The following is a 21,258-nucleotide window of genomic DNA, read 5'->3' as shown; positions in this document are numbered from 1 at the left end:
CTCCCAGCGTTTACTCAAACTCATGTCCATTGAGTTGGTGATGCCATCCAACCATCTCATCCTGTCATCCCCTCTTCCTGCCTTCAAAATATGTCAAAGAAGGTCAAATTGTTCCAAGTACAAGCGAAATTTAGGGTACAAGATTATTCTTCAAGTAATGTAAAACTTGTAAGCAAACAACATTTGAAAGAACCACACAGTTCAGGATGAAGGGGGAAGAAGACAGCTGGAGGACTCACACTATCTGGTTTCAAGACACAAAAGAAGTTGCTCTAATGATGACACTGAGACACTGGTGAAAAAAAACACTGAAATCAACAAAACAGCGCCAGAGACAGACTCCCACACATAGGGTCACTTGATTTTTAACACGTGCCAAGTTTACTGAATGAAAATAGCATCATCTTTTCAAGAAACAGTACTAGAACTGGATATTTACATGTAAAAAAGGAAAGTTCAATCTGTATTTCCCACCATATGTGAACATTAATAAGAAATTAATTTCAGAGCTAAATGTAAAACAAAATGTCTAGAAGAAAACACAGCAGGAGGGGCTTCCCTGGTGGCTCACTGATAAAGAAGTAGATCCCAATTCAGATCAATCCTTGATCCAGGAGGATCCCACATGACTTAGAGCAACTAAGCGCACGCAGCACAACTACTGAGCCGGTGCTCCACAACGGGGGGAGCCACTGCCGTGGGGAGCCTGCAGAGCACAACCAGAGAGTTGCCCCCGCTCTCCGCAACTGAAGAAAAGCCCATGCAGCAGTGAAGACCCAGCATGGCCAAAAATATATTAATTTTTTAAGAAAAGAAAAAAAAATAGGAGGAAATCTCTGCTGAAGAAAATCTTTATGATTTTGAGTTAGCAAAGGTTTCTCATGTAAGATACACAAAAAATGACTCATAAAGAAAAACTGATAAATCAGACCTCATTAAAATTTAGATCTTTTGCTCTTTGAGAAACAGTTAAGAAAAATGAGAATATAAGACACAGACTAGGAGTAAATAGTTGCAAAATGCATATCTGAAAAGATGAGCAAAGAAAAGAGAGTCCTTAGAACAGAGTAAGAGTTCTAAACTTGGGTCCAGAGACTGATCTTGAACAATGGTTTCCAAATTGAGATATATGGGACAATTTATTGAGATGAAAGTAGATAACAGCTTCCCCCAACCTTTCAAAATTCCTATTTTTTTAATATATGTTTTACAACATACAAAATACATAAGCACTTGTACATGTTCTATAATTTTAAAATAACATACGGAGAATACTCAATCTTTTTATATAAAGATGTGATATATAACATTTACAAGCCACTAATCTAGAACTCAAAGTATGGTCTGAGGACTAGTGTCATTAACCCTTGGGTGTCTGTTAGTAAAGAGAAGTTCAGGCCTACACGAGACCAGCTTTATCAAATTACAATTTTAACAAGATCTCCTAATTTTAGTATAAATCAGAATCGTAAGGAGGAATGATTAAACCACAGATTTGGGGAACCACCTTCTGGAATTTCAAATCAGTAGGTTTGGGGTAAGGCCCAAGAACTTGCACTTCTAACACATTCTCAAATAATGCTAATGCTGCTGATTAGGGGACTACATTTAGAGAACTACTCTTCCAGGTGAATTACGAATGATCTTCAGGTTTACATAAAACTGATATTTACTCCAAAGTTTGTGTATATGTACATTTTTCTAGAGAAAAAACCATCATTTTATCATTTTCTCAAAAGAGTCTGTAATTTCAAGGAATGTAATTTGACAAAATCATCTCAACCCATTATTCTACAGACTAGGGTTTTCCTAAGTTTAGTATCTGTTCTATTGGTGATATGAGAAATGACTTTCAGGTTGTATATGATAAACATTTTCCTTTCTCTTTTTTTAATATGAAAAAGCACAAACATACATAAAAGAAAAACATAATGAAAATCTATATGTCCATCACACACTTTCATCCATACTTGGCAATCATCTCCACCACTATTTTTAAATCAAATTTATGTGCCAGACACAGAAAATTTCATTCATAAATTATGATTTCTAAAGATAAAAACTTAAAAAAAAATAATTATTTTTAGGCATAACTGCAACACCATAATCATGCCTAACAAAATTCACAATATTTCTTAAGATCATCAATACCCAGTGAGTGTTCAGTTCAGTCGCTCAATCGTGTCCGACTCTCCGCGACCCCATGAATCACAGCACGCCAGGCCTCCCTGTCCATCACCAACTCCTGGAGTACACTCAAACTCATGTCCACAGAGTCGGTGATGCCATCCAGCCATCTCATTCTCCGTCGTCCCCTTCTCCTCCCGCCCCCAATCACTCCCAGCATCAGAGTCTTTTCCAGTGAGTCAACTCGTCTCATGTGTTCATATAGTCCCAATTGTTCCACAAATGTTCTTTTTCACTAGTTTGTCAAATTAGGATACAAATAAGGTCCATCCACTGCAACAGGTTGTTACATCTCTTAAATGTTTTTTATTCTGTATATTCCCCTTCCATTTTTATTTTTAATGGTATTGCATTTATTTTAATATATATTTAGCAAACACCACACACACATCCATACACCTACTTTTACAAAGGTCAAGAAAGAGTTCCTCAATTCCTTTGTTCTGTTTGGCTGAAGTGTGATAATGTTTCGCTCCCACAGATTCTGCATACCTTAAAAAGAAAAGTAACATCAATAATTGATGTAAAAAAATGTTTCAAGTTTTTGCCACAACTGTTATTTGAACTTTTTTTTTATAGTAGCACTTTTAGTGACTTGTTACTAATTAACCCAGGTTTAGTGAAATTAACATTATATACTACTTAATATCTCCATACATTGAACCAATTTTTAAATAAGAATATATTGCAAGACTTGAAATTTTTATAAATTAATTTGCAACCCAAATATTTTAGTTTTTGTGACTCACTATTTGGCCATGGCAGTTTTCTTTTGCATCACTTTTACACTTTTTACTGAAACCAGAAAGAGAACTGAAAGTAAAATATCTTTAAATGTCACGAGAAGTCCAGAAACTGCCAATGTAAACACACTCCATTGAATCCAATAGCTCAATCTATATTAAAAGCTTTGAGTAATAACTAAATGGCAAATAACACTGTGCAAGGATGAAGACTTCTTACAGAGAGTGACTGATGGAAGGAAGAGAAAGACAACACTTACGATTCCGCTTCTTGAATAGAAACATGTCTCTCCTTCTCCAAGTCTACTTTATTACCTAATTGGAAAAAGTAAATGCCAGTGTTTAACATCATTCATTTTTATAATGAAATTAAGCTAATTCCAAATATATAAATTCTATTTTAATCCCCTAGAAAAATAATGCAAATCCCCACCAGACTTCTCAGTGTCTTGAAACTATCAAGTGAAATCCTATGATATAAGGGTTCATCATGACCATCAAGGTGAATGCCTCAATCTCCCTCAGATGGCTCAGTGCATATCCCTTCTGAAGCTGCAGCCTCTGAGAGAAAAGACCACGCCCAAAGAGATGAGCATTCTTTTTGATTTAGAGTATAAATGGGATTAGGATTTACTAGGGAACCCTAAGGAGAAGGAAATGGCAACCCACTCCAGTGTTCTTGCCTGGAGAATCCCAGGGACGGGGGAGCCTGGTGGGCTGCCGTCTATGGGGTCGCAAAGAGTCAGATTCGACTGAAGCGACTTAGCAGCAGCAGCAGCAGGGAACTCTAAGGAAAAATCTATGATTTTTATCCAAGTGTAAGTGGTCCCCAATCAACTTAGAGATGGTCAGTAATTAAACAAGGCTACCTTATTGCTCATGAAAATACATTAGGCTAGCCTTTTGGATCCTAAGAATATTTTGGCTTTCTGGATGATATGAACTGATTAAAGAAAGCATTAAAACGTATGGCTTTTGAAGTACTTCATCAGTGCAAGGGAAGAAACTGTACTGTTTGTTTTAAAAACATCAGAGAACTTAGTATCTGAACACCATGCAGATTTTAAATTACTGAAAATAAGTCTGCCTTTCCTTAAACAATGGAACCAAACTGAAATTATGCTACAAAGCAACCAGAATAAAAACGAAGAAACTTCAAACTGAAGATTCCTTACTATATACAGGGTAGAGATGAAGGTAAGAAGGCTGGACTGAGTGCTAAAGGCAATGGCAATAACGGATAGGAAAGGGGGAAACACACTAAAAAAGGACACGTTAAATAAATATTTTCATTTCTTCTATTACAACCTATAGAGGTAAAAAAGGAAATCCTGTAAATAAGCTCATTTTTTTCTTGGAACTTTAGAGCATCAGGAAGACAATTTCAGATAAAGCAATGAACTAAGCTCCCAATGAAAGATGCAATGCTTAGAACTGAGAGGTACAAGCCCAGAGGTTTTGTATGTAGAAGACCTCAAATAATCTGAGCCTCTAATTATGTGCGGCTTCAAGCAACATCTGACATGGTAGCCTAAGGCTGAGAGGGAAGCAGATATGCTAAAGCTCAGAAGGTCTTAACAAATTCAGTACTGAACTCTTCCGTCTTTGAACAGTTATCAGTCTACCTCAGCAAGAAAACACATATTAGTTCTGATCTCCCACATTATTCTGTCTAATCTGCTAAATATTACAGCCAACATATCCAAGCACCAGCAGAGTAAGTTGTTCTATGCCATGAAGAATGCAAAAAGCACCACCTAGTGGCAGATGGTTCCAACAAACAGGAACAAGACTCTACCACAGTAAAAAGGTAAAATAGTCTCCTATAGAAAAAGGAGACTTTTGTTGAAATTAATGAAAACCCTCTGAGTTGGTTTGATAGAGCTTAAATGTCTTTTTTTTTTCCCAAAATCTGCCAGAATTACTAACATCTACTTTTTTAAAATGAGGATAGGGAAAGCAGACCTTATTGCCTCAAATGAATATTTGGGGAAAAAAAGAGACACTGCTTTATTATTTAATAGCATTTTAAACTTTACCAACTTTAATAAAGCCAGTTATTTTCTTTTTAAATTTTTTGCCTCGCCACCGTGGCTTGCAGTATCTTGGTTACCCAGCCAGAGACTGAACCCAGGCCACATCAGGCAAAGCGCCAAGTCCTAAACACTGGGCCACCAGGGAATTTCCTAAAATCTGTTACTATTAAAATTGCTATTTTAATAACACAATTAATATTTTAAACAAACAAAAAAAATTCTTCTACTAAATAACTACTGTTTCTTTGAACAGTTAAGTGCTCATGATGGATTAACAGCACAGACTAAGTCACAAAACTGTCTGTCAGTGATGGATACCTTCCCAAAGTTCAAGACCTTTGTAGCTCCTGTGTTCTTTTGACGGCAAGAGAGCAAAAGCTGGCAGCTTTGAGGCTTATTTCCCTGATAGCTCAGATGATAAAGAGTCTGTTTGCAGTGCTGGAGACCCAGGTTCGATCCCTGGGTCAGGAAGATCCCCTGGAGAAGGAAATGGCAACTCACTCCAGTATTCTTGCCTGGAGAATCCCACGGATGGAGGAACCTGACAGGCTACAGTCCATGGGTCGCAAAGAGTCAGGCACGACTAAGCGACTTCACTTCATTTCACTTCTGTTTCAATACTACTCTGTGGCCACATTGGGAACTTTCCAATAGGCTTAAAACACCTGAAAACAAGAATAACCACTAAAATAAGCACCTACTTGAAAGTACTGTATACTTTCTAAGGGCTGAAGCCACTGGAGAGGAAAAGGCTATCCTGCTAAGAACACTAAAAAGTTTTTCTTCTTTAAAAATACCTACTTTAATAAAGAACATGGAAGGGATATACCCATTGCTAAGAGCAGATGGATAATAGCAATAAAGAGAACTTTATTTTGCTTTGACTGGATGGAATGTGACATAGTGGAAACTTTTAAATCTGATAAAATTTTTTTTAACTTCTGGCTCATTTCAAAACTATACGATTTGGGGCATATTACTTCACCCCTCTTAGTCTCACTTTGTACAAATGTAGCTAATAAACTTTCCAAGGTTTATGTGAAAATAAGATACAATGCAAAAGGCCTAGTAAACAGTACACACGCAATGGAGAGTAGTTATTAAAATCAGCCATACCCATCACAGCGAATGATCAAATGAAATATCAATACAGTTATGAGAGACTTAAAACCCATGATAATTAACACACTTCTTATCACAATCCTGACTAGCTTAGGAAATCCTTTACCCACCCCACCCCCCAATTTAGTTAGGTTTCCTTTTGTGTTATCCCAGCACCCTCCACTTACCCCTCTCACAGCTTTTACCATAATACACAATAACAGCTTGTTTTTCTCTCTCACCCTACATGATAAGCTGCAGGATGACAAGGACCGTATCTATTTTTTGACTTATTCACTATATTATTCCCAAAGCCTGGTACGTAACAGCAAGTAATACATACTGTTGGTTAAAGATATGGGCCTGAAGCAGCAGACAGGCCTGAATTGAAATCCCAGGCCTATCTCTAAGTACTATGTAGTCTGGGAAGTGTCATGCTCTCTAGGTCCATTTTCTCATGTGTAAAACGGCAATGGCAACAATACCTTCTTGCAGTGTTGTCAGGAGGCTTAAATGAAATAACAAGGGTGTAGTTCTTAGAACAGTACCTGGCACTCAATAAGTGGTTTAAGTAGTTATTAATAACGGAGAAGGCAATGGCAAGCCACTCCAGCACTCCTGCCTAGAAAATCCCATGGATGGAGAAGCCTGGTGGGCTGCAGTCCGTGGGGTTGCTAACGGTCGGACACGACTAAGTGACTTCACTTTCACTTTTCACTTTCACACATTGGAGAAGGAAATGGCAACCCACTCCAGTGTTCTTGCCTGGAGAATCCCAGGGACGGGGGAGCCTGGTGGGCTTCCGTCTATGGGGTCGCACAGAGTCGGATACGACTGAAGTGACTTAGCAGCAGTTATTAATAAATGTTTAACAAACATACAAATGTTCAGGACAGACTATTAACAAAATATTCTATTAAATAGAGCAACCACAGCCAAGAGTGCTGATCAATGGATTAAGTAAAACTAGAGGGAAAAGTCTCTACTAGCGAAGTATGGCGTTCTCTATTCCTGATTTACACATTATCAGTGGTTTAGATAAGGAATGAGAAGGTTAAGTATCTAATTTACACATGAAAAAGCTAGTAGATTATAAATATGTCAAACATAAACATTCAGAAACTTATGGCAAGTTGAAATTCTTTTTTTTTTTTAATCCAATAACACAAAAATTTATTTAAAAGCATGGGACAGAGACTTAAAAAATAAAAATGTAGGCAGAATGTCCAAATAATTTTGATAGCATATATTATAATCTCCCTTTGGAAAGAATAGGGTCAATTATCTAACTTTCCACAGTTAAGTTGCATTATGATGCCGTAAGATTAAAGTAACACCCACAGTAGAAAATATATCATTTTCAAATACTCAAGACCAAAAAAGCTAACGAATAACAGAGCTAAAACTAAATAATTTATTATAAAGAAACATTTCTCCAAAATCTGTTTCTTCAACATATACAATGACATTTAAATGTATTCAGGATGGGAGTAGGGAAACGTTTTACATTAAACTGGAAGACAAGAATGTGATTCAGGTAACAACTGGTTCTGTGCCCTAGAGAAATCTGGTTTATAAAATAGGAATGTTGATTCAACAATGGATCAGGACAGCGAATTGGAAATGAACTTTTCTTTCACTGCGCCAAATAAAAGGAGGAAAAGAAATGTGACACAGAGTGACTCCGCAAATTTTCCAGATGTCAAAATTGGTCTGGGTGATTGATTTATCAAAACATTTAAAAATTCTATTTTCTACTAAGTAATCAAATGTAAACTAGTGATCAACAATGACATAAAAGTGGAGCTCAAATTCCATTCAATTGGTTTTGAAATGTATTATTTTTGAGAACCAAGTCCTTCTCCTGGCTGAGTTGAGATTTCCCTTCAAGGAACAAGTGCATTTTTAACAGACTGGGGAACTCAACTTGCATAATAGTCGTAACTCCTCAGTGTGGCCAGGACTCCGGCCGAGTTCATGTGCTTCACCTCCTTGTTATACTGAAGGGCATTTCCATGAATATCGGTTAACTTGCCTCCGACAGTATGTAAAATGACTTCTGGAGCACAGGTGACCCACTCCTTGGATCCAGGACTTGCGAATACATAAGCAGAAGCTTTGCTTTCAATCAGCTGAATTATCTTATTTCCTGCTCCTCCTGCCCTCAGCGCATCATCAGGGTTCATAGCAGTGACGCAGTCCATAACCACCTGTTACGGAACCAGGTAGTTGTGATGACGTGTTTGCCGGCGGGCACTTCTTTCAGCTGAAATCCGAAGGCACCTAAACCCAAAACTCCCAGATAGTTCTCCCCAGCACAGCATCTGGTCCTGCCTGGTAGTTGTAATACGGCTGGTTAATAACTCCTGCTATGGCTTTTCCTTCATAAGCAATTCCAATAAGAACTGTTACATTGTCAAGAAGACCTTCGGTATATTCCTTGGTACCATCTAGAGGATCAACCCAGACCACAAAATCTTCCTCCTTGATAGCACTGTACTGTGATGGGCAGGGCTGTTTCAGTATCTCCTCCCACTGACCATCTTCAATCAGCTCTTGATCCACGTCTTCAGGAGGCAGATCCTCTTCCCCTATAACTGTTAGTTTGGGGAACTTCTGTGTCAATGAAGAACATAAGCTCAACTGAACTAATCGGTCAGCCTTGGTCTGCAGGTCTGTTGCACAGGTCTTCTCAGGGATACCCAGGTCTCCTTCAGCAATAACATGTCTGACTATCGTTCCTGCTTTTTGAGCAATAGAATATGCTGAAGCCACCAACCACATCAACACAGTGGGACTGGATGCCATGATGGGCAAACAAGACTGGGACCAAGTCGGACGAAACACCCTTCAGGGGTAACCAAAAGAGCGTTTCAGACACCAGGTCCCGGCAGTGTCTGGTACAGCGTTCACCCTCCTGGGATAGGTCAACAGTAGATGCAGAGCAAGCCTCTGAAATTCTTACACTTACGTTTATATAACAGTTATGCAGGAAGACAAGAAAAGCCTAACAGAAGAGCAATACTTATAAAAACGGAATTCTGATTTTTGTTAACTATAATCTATCTAAAAGACAAATTAAGCTGACATGACTGCTAAAAAGCATATGCAATCTTGAGAGATAATAATCTAAAGAAAAAAGGAACCAAAGAGAAATACCAGAAGTCCAAGAGAGAGTTCTACTAGAGTTCTTTTACTTTACCCATTAAGAATATTCCTCCACTCTAGTGAATCATGGTCTACTTTCATCTTTGGAGTCAACAGTCACCTCTGGAGTCCTTAACTCAAAAATATGTATAGTTAAATGTAACAAGAATAGATTCAGGGGATTAGATCTGGTAGACAGAGTGTCTGAAGAACTATGGATGTAGGTTTGTAACACTGTACAGGAACCAGTAACCAAAATCATCCCAAAGAAAAAGAAATGCAAGAAGGCAAAGCAGTTGTCAGAGGAGGCGTTACAAATAGATAGGGAAAGAAGAGAAGCAAAAGGCAAGGAAGAAAGGGAAAGATAAACCCAACTGAATGCAGAGTTCCACAGAATAGCAAGGAGAGATAAGATGGCCTTCTTAAGTGAACAACGCAAAGAAATAGAGGAAAACAATAGAATAGGAAAGACTAGGGATTGCTTCAAGAAAACTGGAGCTATCAAGGAAACATCTTGTAAAAGGATGGGAGCGATAAAGGACAGAAATGGTAAAGACCCAACAGAAGCAGAAGAGACTAAGAAGATGTGGCAAGAATACACACAAAGACTGTACAAAAAAGGTCTTAATGACCCAGTTAACTAGAACTGGACATCCTGGAGTGTTAAGTCAAATGGGCCTTCAGAAGCATGACTATGAGCAAAGCTAGTGGAGGTGAGGGAATTCCAGCTTAGCTATTTAAAATCCTAATAGATGATGCTGTTAAACTGCTGCACTCAATGTATCAGCAACTTTGGAAAATCCAGCAGTGGCAACAGGACTGGAAAAGGTCAGTTTTCATTCCAATCTCAAAGAAAGGCAATGTCAAAGAATGTTCAAACTACCGCACAATTGCACTCATTTCACATGCTAGTAAGGTAATGCTCAAAATCCTTCAAGGTAGGCTTCAACAGTACGTGAACTTATAACTTCCAGGTGTATAAGCTGGGTTTCAAAGAGGCAGAGGAGGGGGTAGGATAGAAGATGGCAGAGGAATAGGACGGGGCAACCACTTTCTCCCCTACAAATTCAGCAAGAGAACACTCAAAACACTGAGTAAATCCCACAAAACAACTTCTGAATGCCAGCAGAGGACATCAGGCACCCAGAAAAGCAGCCCATTGTCTTCGAAAGGAGGTAGGAAAGAGTATAAAAGATAAAAACAGAGGCAAAAGAGGGAGGGATGGAGCTCCGGGAAGGGAGGCTTAAAAAAAAAAAAAAGAGAAGTTTCCAAACACCTGGAAACACTCACGGGCGAGTCTGTGGTGAGCCTTGGAAACTCAGAGGGCCACATAACCGGGAGAAACAAGAAATAATTAAAACCTGCAGACTAAGTGCCCAGAGGAAACTCTCAGCGGAGAAGCGAAGCAACCGCCCGCACTCCCCACTAGCAAGCGGGGGCCAGGCAAGGGAGGCGCAATGGCAGCACTTAGAGAGAGGACCAGGCCTGAACGCTGCAAGGGCAATCTGAGGGCGTTAACGGGAGACAGCTAAGCAGACTGTGGGATAGCGACCCCGTAGAAAGGTGAAAAGCCTGAGGAAAGGCGAGAAGCCCCAACCTAAGACTCCGCCAGTCCCACTCACAGAACAAAGGACTGAGCAGAGCGAGCCAGCTGCTGGTGGCCCCTCCCCCATCCCCCACAGGGACACACAGGGGAGGGCGGCCAGAGCCGGAAGGGAGAACCATGGCCCCAGAGAGGCTTCCCATACTAAGCTGCAGGCAGGCTTCGTTGCTAACCAAGACTTCTTGGGTTCAGGCCGGTCGATATCCGCCTGAGAAACTGTGCTGGTTGTACACCCAGAAAACTGAGCAGTAGGGACCGGGGAGGCGATAAGTTGCAGTGACTGTGCTCGCCAAACGCCTGGTCACCTGAGCTGCTCGGACCAGGGAAGGCACAAAACACAGGCCCAGCCAAGTCTGCGCCTTTGTGGAGTACCCGAGGACCTGAACCTAAGCCGCTCAGACCTGGGAAGTGCATGCAACGCAGCACCGGCCATGGACAGTTCCCGACAGAGCATCCTAGAGCCTGAGCAGCTTAAACAGGGAAAGCACACACACCGCGAGCGGGGGCAATCCCAGTGTAGCCGAGACACTGCGTGCACTCCCACAGATGCCAGGGATATTTGCTAGCATCGTCCCTTCCTCCCCACAGCATGACTGAACAGAGAGAAGAAATCCAGCTCCACCCACCAGAACACTGACACAAGTTTCCCTAACCAGGGAACCTTGACAAGCCACCCGTCGAACCGCACACACAGAGAGGAAACTACATAATTAAGAAAACTCCACAAACTGTCAGAAGATGGAAAGGCCACCCCAAGCACAGCAGCAGAAGTAAGATGAAGAGGCAGAGAAATACCCAGCAAGTAAAGGAACAGGATAAATGCCCACCAACACAAACAAAAGAGGAAGATATAGGGAATCTACCTGATAAAGCATTTCGAACTTTAAGAGTGAAAATGATTCAAAATATGGAAAGCAAAATGGAGTTACAGATAAATAACTTGGAGAAAAGGATTGAGAAGATGCAAGAGAGTTTTAATAAGGATTTAGAGGAAATAAAAAAGTCAAAATACAATGAATAAACCAACAGATGAGATCAGAAACACTCTGGAGGGAACAAACAGTAGAATAACAGAGGCAGAAGACAGGATAAGTGAGCTAGAAGACAGAATTGTAGAAATAAATGAATCAGAGACGGAAAAAGAAAAACGAATTAAAAAAAATGAGGACAATATTAGAGACATCTGGGATAATGTTAAATGCCCCAACATTCGAATCATAGGAGTCCCAGAAGAAGAAGACAAAAAGATAGACCATGAGAGAATACTTGAGGAGATAACAGTTGAAAACTTCCCTAAAATGGGGAAGGTAATAATCACCCAAGTCCAAGAAATCCAGAGAGTCCCTAACAGGATAAACCCAAAAATACTCCAAGACACATATTAATCAAATTAACAAAGATCAAACACAAAGAACAAATATTAAAAGCATCAAGGGAAAAGCAACAAATAACACACAAGGGGATTCCCATAAGGATAACAGCTGATCTTTCAACAGAAACTCTTCAGGCCAGGAGGGAATGGCAAGACATACTTAAAGTGATGAAAGAAAGTAACCTATAGCCCAGATTACTATACCCAGCAAGGATCTCATTCAAACATGAAGGAGAAATCAAAAGCTTTACAGACAAGCAAAAGCTGAGAGAATTCAGCATCACCAAACCAGCTCTTCAACAAATGCTAAAGGATCTTCTCTAGACAGGAAACAGAAAGGGTGTATAAACTCGAACCCAAAGCAATAAAGAAAATGTCAAGGGGATCATACTTATCAATAATCACCTTAAACGTAAATGGGTTGAATGCCTCAACCAAAAGACAAAGGCTGGCTGAATGGATACAAAATCAAGACCCCCATATATGTTGTCTACAAGAGACCCACCTCAAAATAAGGGACACATACAGGCTGAAAGTGAAGGGCTGGAAAAAGATATTCCACACAAATAGAGACCAAAAGAAAGCAGGAGTAGCAATACTCATATCAAATAAAATAGATTTTAAAACAAAGGCTGTGAAAAGAGACAAAGAAGGAAACTACATTATGATCAAAGGCTCAATCCAAGAAGAAGATGTAACAGTTCTAAATATTTATGCACCCAACATAGGAGCACCACAATATGTAAGACAATTACTAACAAGTATGAAAGGGGAAATTAACAACAGCACAATAATAGTGGGAGACTTTAATACCCCACTCATACCTATGGATAGATCAACTGAACAGAAAATTAACAAGGAAACACAAACTTTAAATGATACAATAGACCAGCTATATCTAATAGATCTCTATAGGACATTTCACCCCAAAACAATGAATTTCACCTTTTTCTCAAGCGCACACGGAACCTTTTCCAGGATAGATCACATCCTGGGCCATAAATCTAGCCTTGGTAAATTCAAAAAAACTGAAATCATTCCAAACATCTTTTCTGACCACAATGCAGTAAGATTAGATCTCAATTACAGGAGAAAAACTATTAAAAATGACAACATATGGAGGCTGAACAACACGCTGCTGAATAACGAACAAATCATAGAAGAAATCAAAAAAGAAATCAAAATATGCATAGAAACGAATGAAAATGAAAACACAACAACCCAAAACCTCTGGGACACTGTAAAAGCAGTGCTAAGGGAAAGGTTTGTAGCAATACAGGCACACCTCAAGAAACAAGAAAAAAGTCAATTAAATAACCTAACTCTACATCTAAAGCAACTAGAAAAGGAAGAAATGAAGAACCCCAGGGTAGGTAGAAGGAAAGAAATCTTAAAAATTAGGGCAGAAATAAATGCAAAAGAAACAAAAGAGACCATAGCAAAAATCAACAAAGCCAAAAGCTGGTTCTTTGAGAAGGTAAATAAAATTGACAAACCACTAGCCAGACTCATCAAGAAACAAAGGGAGAAGAACCAAATCAATAAAATTAGAAATGAAAAGGGAGAGATCACAACCAACAACACAGAAATACAAAGGATTATTAGAGAATACTATCAGCAATTACATGGAAATAAAATGAATAGCTTGGAAGAAATGGACAAATTCTTAGAAAAGTACAATTTTCCAAAACTGAACCAGGAAGAAATGGAAAATCTTAACAAACCCATCACAAGCACAGAAATTGGAACTGTAATCAGAAATCTTCCAGCAAACAAAAGCCCAGGTCCAGACGGCTTCACAGCTGAATTCTTCCAAAAATTTAAAGAAGAGCTAACACCTATTCTAGAGAAGGAAATGGCAACCCACTCCAGTGTTCTTGCCTGGAGAATCCCAGGGACGGGGGAGCCTGGTGTGCTGCCGTCTATGGGGTCGCACAGTCGGACACGACTGAAGTGACTTAGCAGTAGCAGCAGCAACACCTATTCTACTCAAACTCTTCCAGAAAATTGCTGAGGAAGGTAAACTTCCAAACTCATTCTATGAGGCCACCATCACCTTAATCCCAAAACCTGGTAAAGATCCCACAAAAAAAGAAAACTACAGGCCAATATCACTAATGAACATAGATGCAAAAATCCTTAACAAAATTCTAGCAATCAGAATCCAACAACACATTAAGAAGATCATACATTATCACCAAGTGGGCTTTACCCCAGGAATGCAAGGATTCCTCAGTATCCACAAATCAATCAATGTAATACACCACATTAACAAACTTAAAAATAAAATTCATATGATTATCTCAATAGATGCAGAGAAAGCCTTCGACAAAATACAACATCCATTTATGATAAAAACCCTCCAGAAAGTGGGTATAGAAGGAACATACTTCAACATAATAAAAGCTATATACGACAAACCCACAGCAAACATTATCCTCAATGGTGAAAAACTGAAAGCATTTCCCCTAAAGTCAGGAACAAGATAAGGGTGCCCACTCTCACCACTACTGTTCAACATAGGTCTGGAAGTTTTGGCCACAGCAATCAGAGCAGAAAAAGACATAAAAGGAATCCAAATTGGAAAAGAAGAAGTAAAACTTTCACTGTTTGCTGATGACATGATCCTCTACACAGAAAACCCTGAAGACTCTACCAGAAAACTACTAGAGCTTATCAATGAATACAGTAAAGTTGCAGGATACAAAATCAACACACAGAAATCCCTTGCATTCCTACACACTAATAATGAGAAAACAGAGAAATTAAGGAAACTATACCATTCACTGTTGCAACGAAAGAATTAAATACTTAGGAATATATCTACCTAAGGAAACAAAAGCCCTTTACATAGAAAACTATAAAACACTGCTGAAAGTAATCAAAGAGGACATTGATAGACGGAGAAATATACCGTGTTCGTGGATTGGAAGAATAAATATTGTGAAAATGAGTATACTACCCAAAGTAATTTATACATTCAATGCAATCCCTATCAAGCTACCAACGATATTTTTCAGAGCTAGAACAATCTCACAATTTGTATGGAAATACAAAAAACCTCGAATAGCCAAAGCAATCTTGAGAAAGAAGAATGGAACTGGGCGAATCAACCTGCCAGGCTTCAGGCTCTACTATAAAGCCACAGTCATCAAGACAGTATGGTACTGGCATAAAGAGAGAAATATAGATCAATGGAACAAAACAGAAAGCCCAGAGATAAATCCACGCACCTATGGACACCTTATCTTTGACAAAGGAGGCAAGAATATAAAATGGAGAAAAGACAGTCTCTTTAACAAGTGGTGCTGGGAAAACTGGTCAGCCACTTGTAAAAGAATGAAACTAGAACACTTCCTAACACCATACACAAAAATAAACTCAAAATGGATTAAAGATCTAAATGTAAGACCAGAAACTATAAAACTCCTAGAGAACATAGGCAAAACACTCTCCGACATAAATCACAGCAGGATCCTCCATGACCCACCTCCCAGAATATTGGAAATAAAAGCAAAAATAAACAAATGGGACCTAATTAAAATTAAAAGCTTCTGCACAGCAAAGGAAACTATAAGCAAGGTGAAAAGACAGACTTCAGAATGGGAGAAAATAACAGCAAATGAAGCAACTGACAAAGAATTAATCCCCAAAATATACAAGCAGCTCCTTCAGCTCAACTCCAGAAAAATAAACGACCCAATCCAAAAATGGGCCAAAGAACTACACAGACATTTCTCCAAAGAAGACAGACAGATGGCTAACAAACACATGAAAAAATGCTCAACATCCCTCATAATCAGAGAAATGCAAATCAAAACCACAATGAGATACCATTTCACACCAGTCAGAATGGCTGCTATCCAAAAGTCTACATGCAATAAGTGCTGGAGAGGGTGTGGAGAGAAGGGAACCCTCTTACACTGTTGGTGGGAATGCAAACTAGTACAGCCACTATGGAGAACAGTGTGGAGATTCCTTAAAAAACTGGAAATAGAACTGCTATATGATCCAGCAATCTCACTCCTGGGCATACACACTGAGGAAACCAGAAGTGAAAGAGACACATGTACTCCAATGTTCACTGCAGCACTGTTTATAATAGCGAGGACATGGAAGCAACCTAGATGTCCATCTGCAAACAAATGGATAAGAAAGCTTTGGTACATATACACAATGGAGTATTACTCAGCCGTTAAAAAGAATGCATTTGAATCGGTTCTAATGAGGTGGATGAAACTAGAGCCTATTATACAGAGTGAAGTAAGCCAGAAAGAAAAACACCAATACATTATACTAACGCATATATATGGAATTTAGAAAGATGCAAATGATAACCGTGTATAAGACACAGCAAAAGACACAGATGTATAGAACAGTCTTTGGGACTCTGTGGGAGAAGGTGAGGGTGGGATGATTTGGGAGAATGGCATTGAAACATGTATATTATCATATGTGAAACGAATCACCAGTCCAGGCTCGACGCATGATACAGGATGCTCGGGGCTGGTGCACTGGGATGAACCAGAGGGATGGGATGGGGAGGGAGGTGGGAGGGGGGGTTCAAGATGGGGAAACGCATGTACACCCGGGGCAGATTCATGTCAATGTATGACAAAACCAACCAATATAATATTGTAAAGTAATTAGCCTCCAATAAAAAATAAAAATAAAAAACAGAGGGGGGAAAAAAAAAACAAAGAGGCAGAGGAAACCATAGATCAAACTGCCAACATTTGCTGAATGATGGAGAAGGCAAGGAAGTTCCAGAAAAACATCTACTTCTGCTTCATTGACTATGCTAAAGCTTTTGACTGGGTGATCACAAGAAACTGGAAAATTCTTAAAGAGACGGGAATACCAGACCACCTTACCTGTCTCCTGAGAAACCTGTTTGCAGGTCAAGAAGCAACAGTTAGAACCGGACATAGAACAAGTCTGGTTGTTGTTGAAAAGGAGTACAAGAGGCTGTATTCTGTCACCCTGCTTATTTAACTTATATGCAGAGTAAATCATGCAAAATGCCAGGCTGTATGAAGCACAAGCTGGAATCAAGATTGCTGGGGGAAATATCAACAACCTCAGATATGCAGACAATACCCCTCTAATGGCAAAAAGTGAAGAGGAACTAAAGAACCTCTTGATCAGGGTGAAAGAGAAGAGTGAAAAAGCTGGTTTAAAACTCAACATTCAAAAAACTAAAATCATAGCATCTGGCCCCATCACTTCATGGTAAATAGATGGGGAAAAAGTGGAAACACTGACAGATTTTCTTTTGTTGGGCTCCAAAATCACTGTGGATAGCGACTGCCACCACGAAATTAAAAGACACTTGTTCCTTGGAAGGTAAACAATGACAAACCTAGTGTATTAAAAAGTAGTGACATCAATTTGCTGACAAAGGTCTATGGAGTCAAAGCTATGGTTTTTCCAGTAGTCATGTGAGTTGGACCATAAAGAAGGCTGAGTGCTGAACAATTGATGCTTTTGACTTGTGCTCTTCAAGACTTTTGAGAGTCCCTTGGACAGCAAGAAGATCAAACTAGCCCAGCCTAAAAGAAATCAACCCTGAATATTCATTGGAAGGACTGACACCAAAGCTGACACTCCAATACTCTGGCCAACTAAGTGAAGAGCCGACTCACTGGCAAAGCCCCTGATGCTGGGAAAGACTGAAGGCAAAAGGAGGAGTGGCAGAGAATGAGATGATTAGATAGCATCACCCATTTAATGGACATGAATCTGAGCAAACTCTGGGAGGTAGCGGAGGACAGAAGAGCCTGGCATGCTGCAGTCCATGGGGTTGCAAAGAATAGAACACAACTTAACAACTGAACAACAACAATATGACAAGAACACAGCTTAAGTCATTGATTTTAATTATACTGTAGTTGCCAAACTCTTTTATTTTCTAAAATAATCTTATGATGAAAAACTAAAGGTCAAGTTGAAGCAAGGCTGGGAGACTCAAAGCCCTACATGTTCAGGGATTCCCAGCTGCTCCCCAAGGGCATTCCTTGAATTATAGATGTTTGAATCTCCTGAAGATCCCTTCCAAATTCTAAATTACTCTAAAATATTAAATACTAAAATACCATTCTTCTTTTCTCATGTAACTTTAAAATGAAAATTATTCATTTACTATTCTTTAATAAAGTATTAAAAGAAACAAAGGACATTTTTAAAAATTGCTGATACTTACCTACTATACATAAACAGATTTCATTTCCCAACATTTTCCGTAATTCTTTCACCCAGTTTTTAACCTGTGAATATAAGCGTAAATATTAAAACAAATCCTGTTACAATGACTACAATTACAATACCCCAAAATGCAATGTTATGAAAATACCTCAAAATTCTGTCTAATGGTCCATATATTTAGTTATTAGGAGTGATTCACTATATACAATCATTTATATTGCAAACCACACACACAAACATCCAATGGAAAGATTTCTCTCTCCATCTACATGTAAGTATAAAGAGAAGCATCTCTAATTACAAACTTTCACAAATCGTCCACAAATCCAAGCAAAGCTGTTCACCAGAGCAAAAGCATGTGAACTCCAGCCTCTGATAATAGATGCTTGTATAGAATCACATTGGATTGAAGAACATATGGGCTTGTGAATTCCCTAGTGGTCCAGTGGCTAGAACTCAGTGCTTTACTGCTCAGGGCCAGGGTTCAATCCCTAGTCAGGATACTAAGATCCCACAAGCCACATGATACAACTACAACAAAAAAAACTAAAAAACACACATATACACTAGCTTAATTAAAAGCCTTTATACCCCAGTTGGTTCCAAAATAGAGGGCACGGGAGCTTCTGTGACACACATTTAAAGGAAAAACAAGACTTAGACGAGTAGGAAAAGAGTAAAATACAGTTTTATCCTTTGGTGTGTGATAGGTTTCTTCAACCTCAGCATTATTGATATTTTGGCTTCGACAGTTCTCTGCCATGAGGGGCTGTCCTACACAGTGAATAATATTTAGTAGCATCCCTGGCCTCCCACTGACTAGACACCAGTGCCACTGCCAGGTGTGACAACCAAAGATGTCTCCAGAGATTGCTATCACCTATGGATAACCACTGGACTGCAAGGGAATTCCCTAAATCTAACCAATGTTCTTTTTTAATTGTTATCCATCTGCAGTCAGATTCCCCTCCACAGGTATTCTATTCATTAACCCATACATTCTGTGACGAGTTAAAGAGGGTCAGAAATTCTCTGCCAAGAGTCTATCTCTTCTCTCTCTGACTCTGGTCTAGCCTAGTCTCTTGCTTTGACCAAGAGACTGTGGCAGCACTAATGCCATGCCAATTCCGGACTACAGCCTTAGGAAGGTCTGGCAGCTCTCTCTTGGGATCTAGTTGTCATGTACGGTTTGGCTGGACAGAATGATGAGAGCATGTGGACAGAGTACTGGAGAACAAGACACCAAATGGAGTGAGAAGGCACATGGAGGAAAACCAGGCCCTCTTGGACCCAGGTCCCCACCCAGCTAACCCCCAGTTCATGCGGCTGAGTGACTCCACTGACACCATATGGAGCAGAGGATTTGTCCAGAAAAGAAAGAGAGTGAAAGTCGCTCAGTCCTGTCCGATTCCTTGCAACCCCATGGACTATCCATGGAATTCTCCAGGCCAGAATATTGGAGTGGGTAGCCTTTCCCTTCTCCAGGGGATCTTCCCAACCCAGGGATTGAAGCCAGGTCTCCCACATTGCAGGTGGATTCTTTACCAACTGAGCTATCAGGGAAGCCCAAAAAACCATGAGAAATAATATGCTGTTGTTTTAAGCCATCAAATTTGGGGGATTTTGTTATGCAGCAAGAGATAACTGGTCACTTTTCAACCTAAATGACTCCACTTTCTTTTAAGCAATAAAATACTTAAACCATTTCTTTCCATGCCAAAAAGGCAAGAAGGGACAGAAGGGATAACAAACAGCATCCCAAAGATAAAACATTTTAAAATATCATTAAATCTGAAAGCTACCTATTTTCATTTTTCTACTCCTTGGCCTAAGGTTTTCAACATGGCATTAATAATCCAAAGGCTAACTTGTATATCTGCTTCATCCATTAAATGCTAGGAAATAAATAAAAATAAAAAACAAAAGGGGCAAGTAATTTCAAGAAGTACAAACCTATAAACTCAAGGCAAGAAACATTTCACCTTGGAATTACTCCCTTTACTTACATATCCTTTCTTATTCCCAGAAAGGCTTTCAAAAGGTCAAATAAGTAAACTGTCACAATCCTAATTGTGATGAGGATTCAGAGGTAAGTTTAATGGTCACTCATTTTGGTCCCAAAAACTTTATAAGAATGGAAATGCTTTAAAATAAACACTGCATAGATTTTCCTTTTAAAATCTGTCTTGAATCCTCCAGTATACCTAGTGAGGAGAAAAGAGCTTAGACTTCATTTAGTTCTTCTTTCACCTCCCCATAATTACGGAACCCACCCGTGCAGCCATACCAAGTTTTCAAGTGCCCAGTGTGTACAGAATCCAAAAAAAAAGGTCTGTGATTTTTCTTTAATAAGGAGAAAAAAAGGCGTCTATATTTTTCTGAAGCTTTACTTCAGAGTATTTCCCTTTCCTAATATCTGAGAAAGCCATATAATAAACTATTATTAGATGATATCCTTACTGTTAACATGAATTAAATACTCCATTAAAAAACATGACTGATCATCATTTATGCAGAAACTATACTTTTAAAGCCAAGGCTAATCACACTGTTAAACAAAGACACGTTAATGCAGACTTGACAAATCACTGTTGCTCTATTAAGTCATTCACCCATAAGTAAGCAAGATACCTTCTGAAAAGAATCTTCATCTGTTATATCATAAACTAAAATAGCTCCATTTGAATCTCTGTAGTAAATTGGACCCAATGCATGGAATCTCTCTTGACCTGCTGTATCCTAAATAAAGCAACAAACGTTTATTAGACCAGAAGAAAAAATATATCTATTATTTAAACTACAGTGAGCTTCTGATTAATCATAAACCATGGTATAAAGTTACAGATAACCCCAAAACACTGTTAA

General features: G+C 39.2%; 1 protein-coding gene and 1 pseudogene across 1 annotated transcript in view; both read right to left on the bottom strand.

Moving 5' to 3' along the window:
* Positions 1-21,258, bottom strand: part of RAB21 (RAB21, member RAS oncogene family) — a 36,719-nt gene that overhangs the window by 1,968 nt on the left and 13,493 nt on the right. Inside the window, exons 3-6 of the mRNA XM_055394069.2 lie at positions 21,025-21,132; positions 18,392-18,455; positions 3,191-3,245; positions 2,591-2,679 (exon numbers count right to left, since the gene is read on the bottom strand). Coding sequence (XP_055250044.1) covers positions 2,591-2,679; positions 3,191-3,245; positions 18,392-18,455; positions 21,025-21,132 — 316 coding nt within the window. The remainder of the gene's footprint in view (positions 1-2,590; positions 2,680-3,190; positions 3,246-18,391; positions 18,456-21,024; positions 21,133-21,258) is intronic.
* On the bottom strand, positions 3,254-13,162 carry LOC129535599 (3'(2'),5'-bisphosphate nucleotidase 1 pseudogene; annotated as a pseudogene).

The sequence above is a fragment of the Moschus berezovskii genome, chromosome 6, assembly GCF_049115385.1.
Source record: "Moschus berezovskii isolate FMDL1 chromosome 6, NW_MosBer_1.0, whole genome shotgun sequence".
Classification (NCBI taxonomy): domain Eukaryota; kingdom Metazoa; phylum Chordata; class Mammalia; order Artiodactyla; family Moschidae; genus Moschus; species Moschus berezovskii.
The sequence above is the reverse complement of the archived record's forward strand: the minus strand, read 5'-3'. Positions and strand labels throughout refer to the sequence as shown.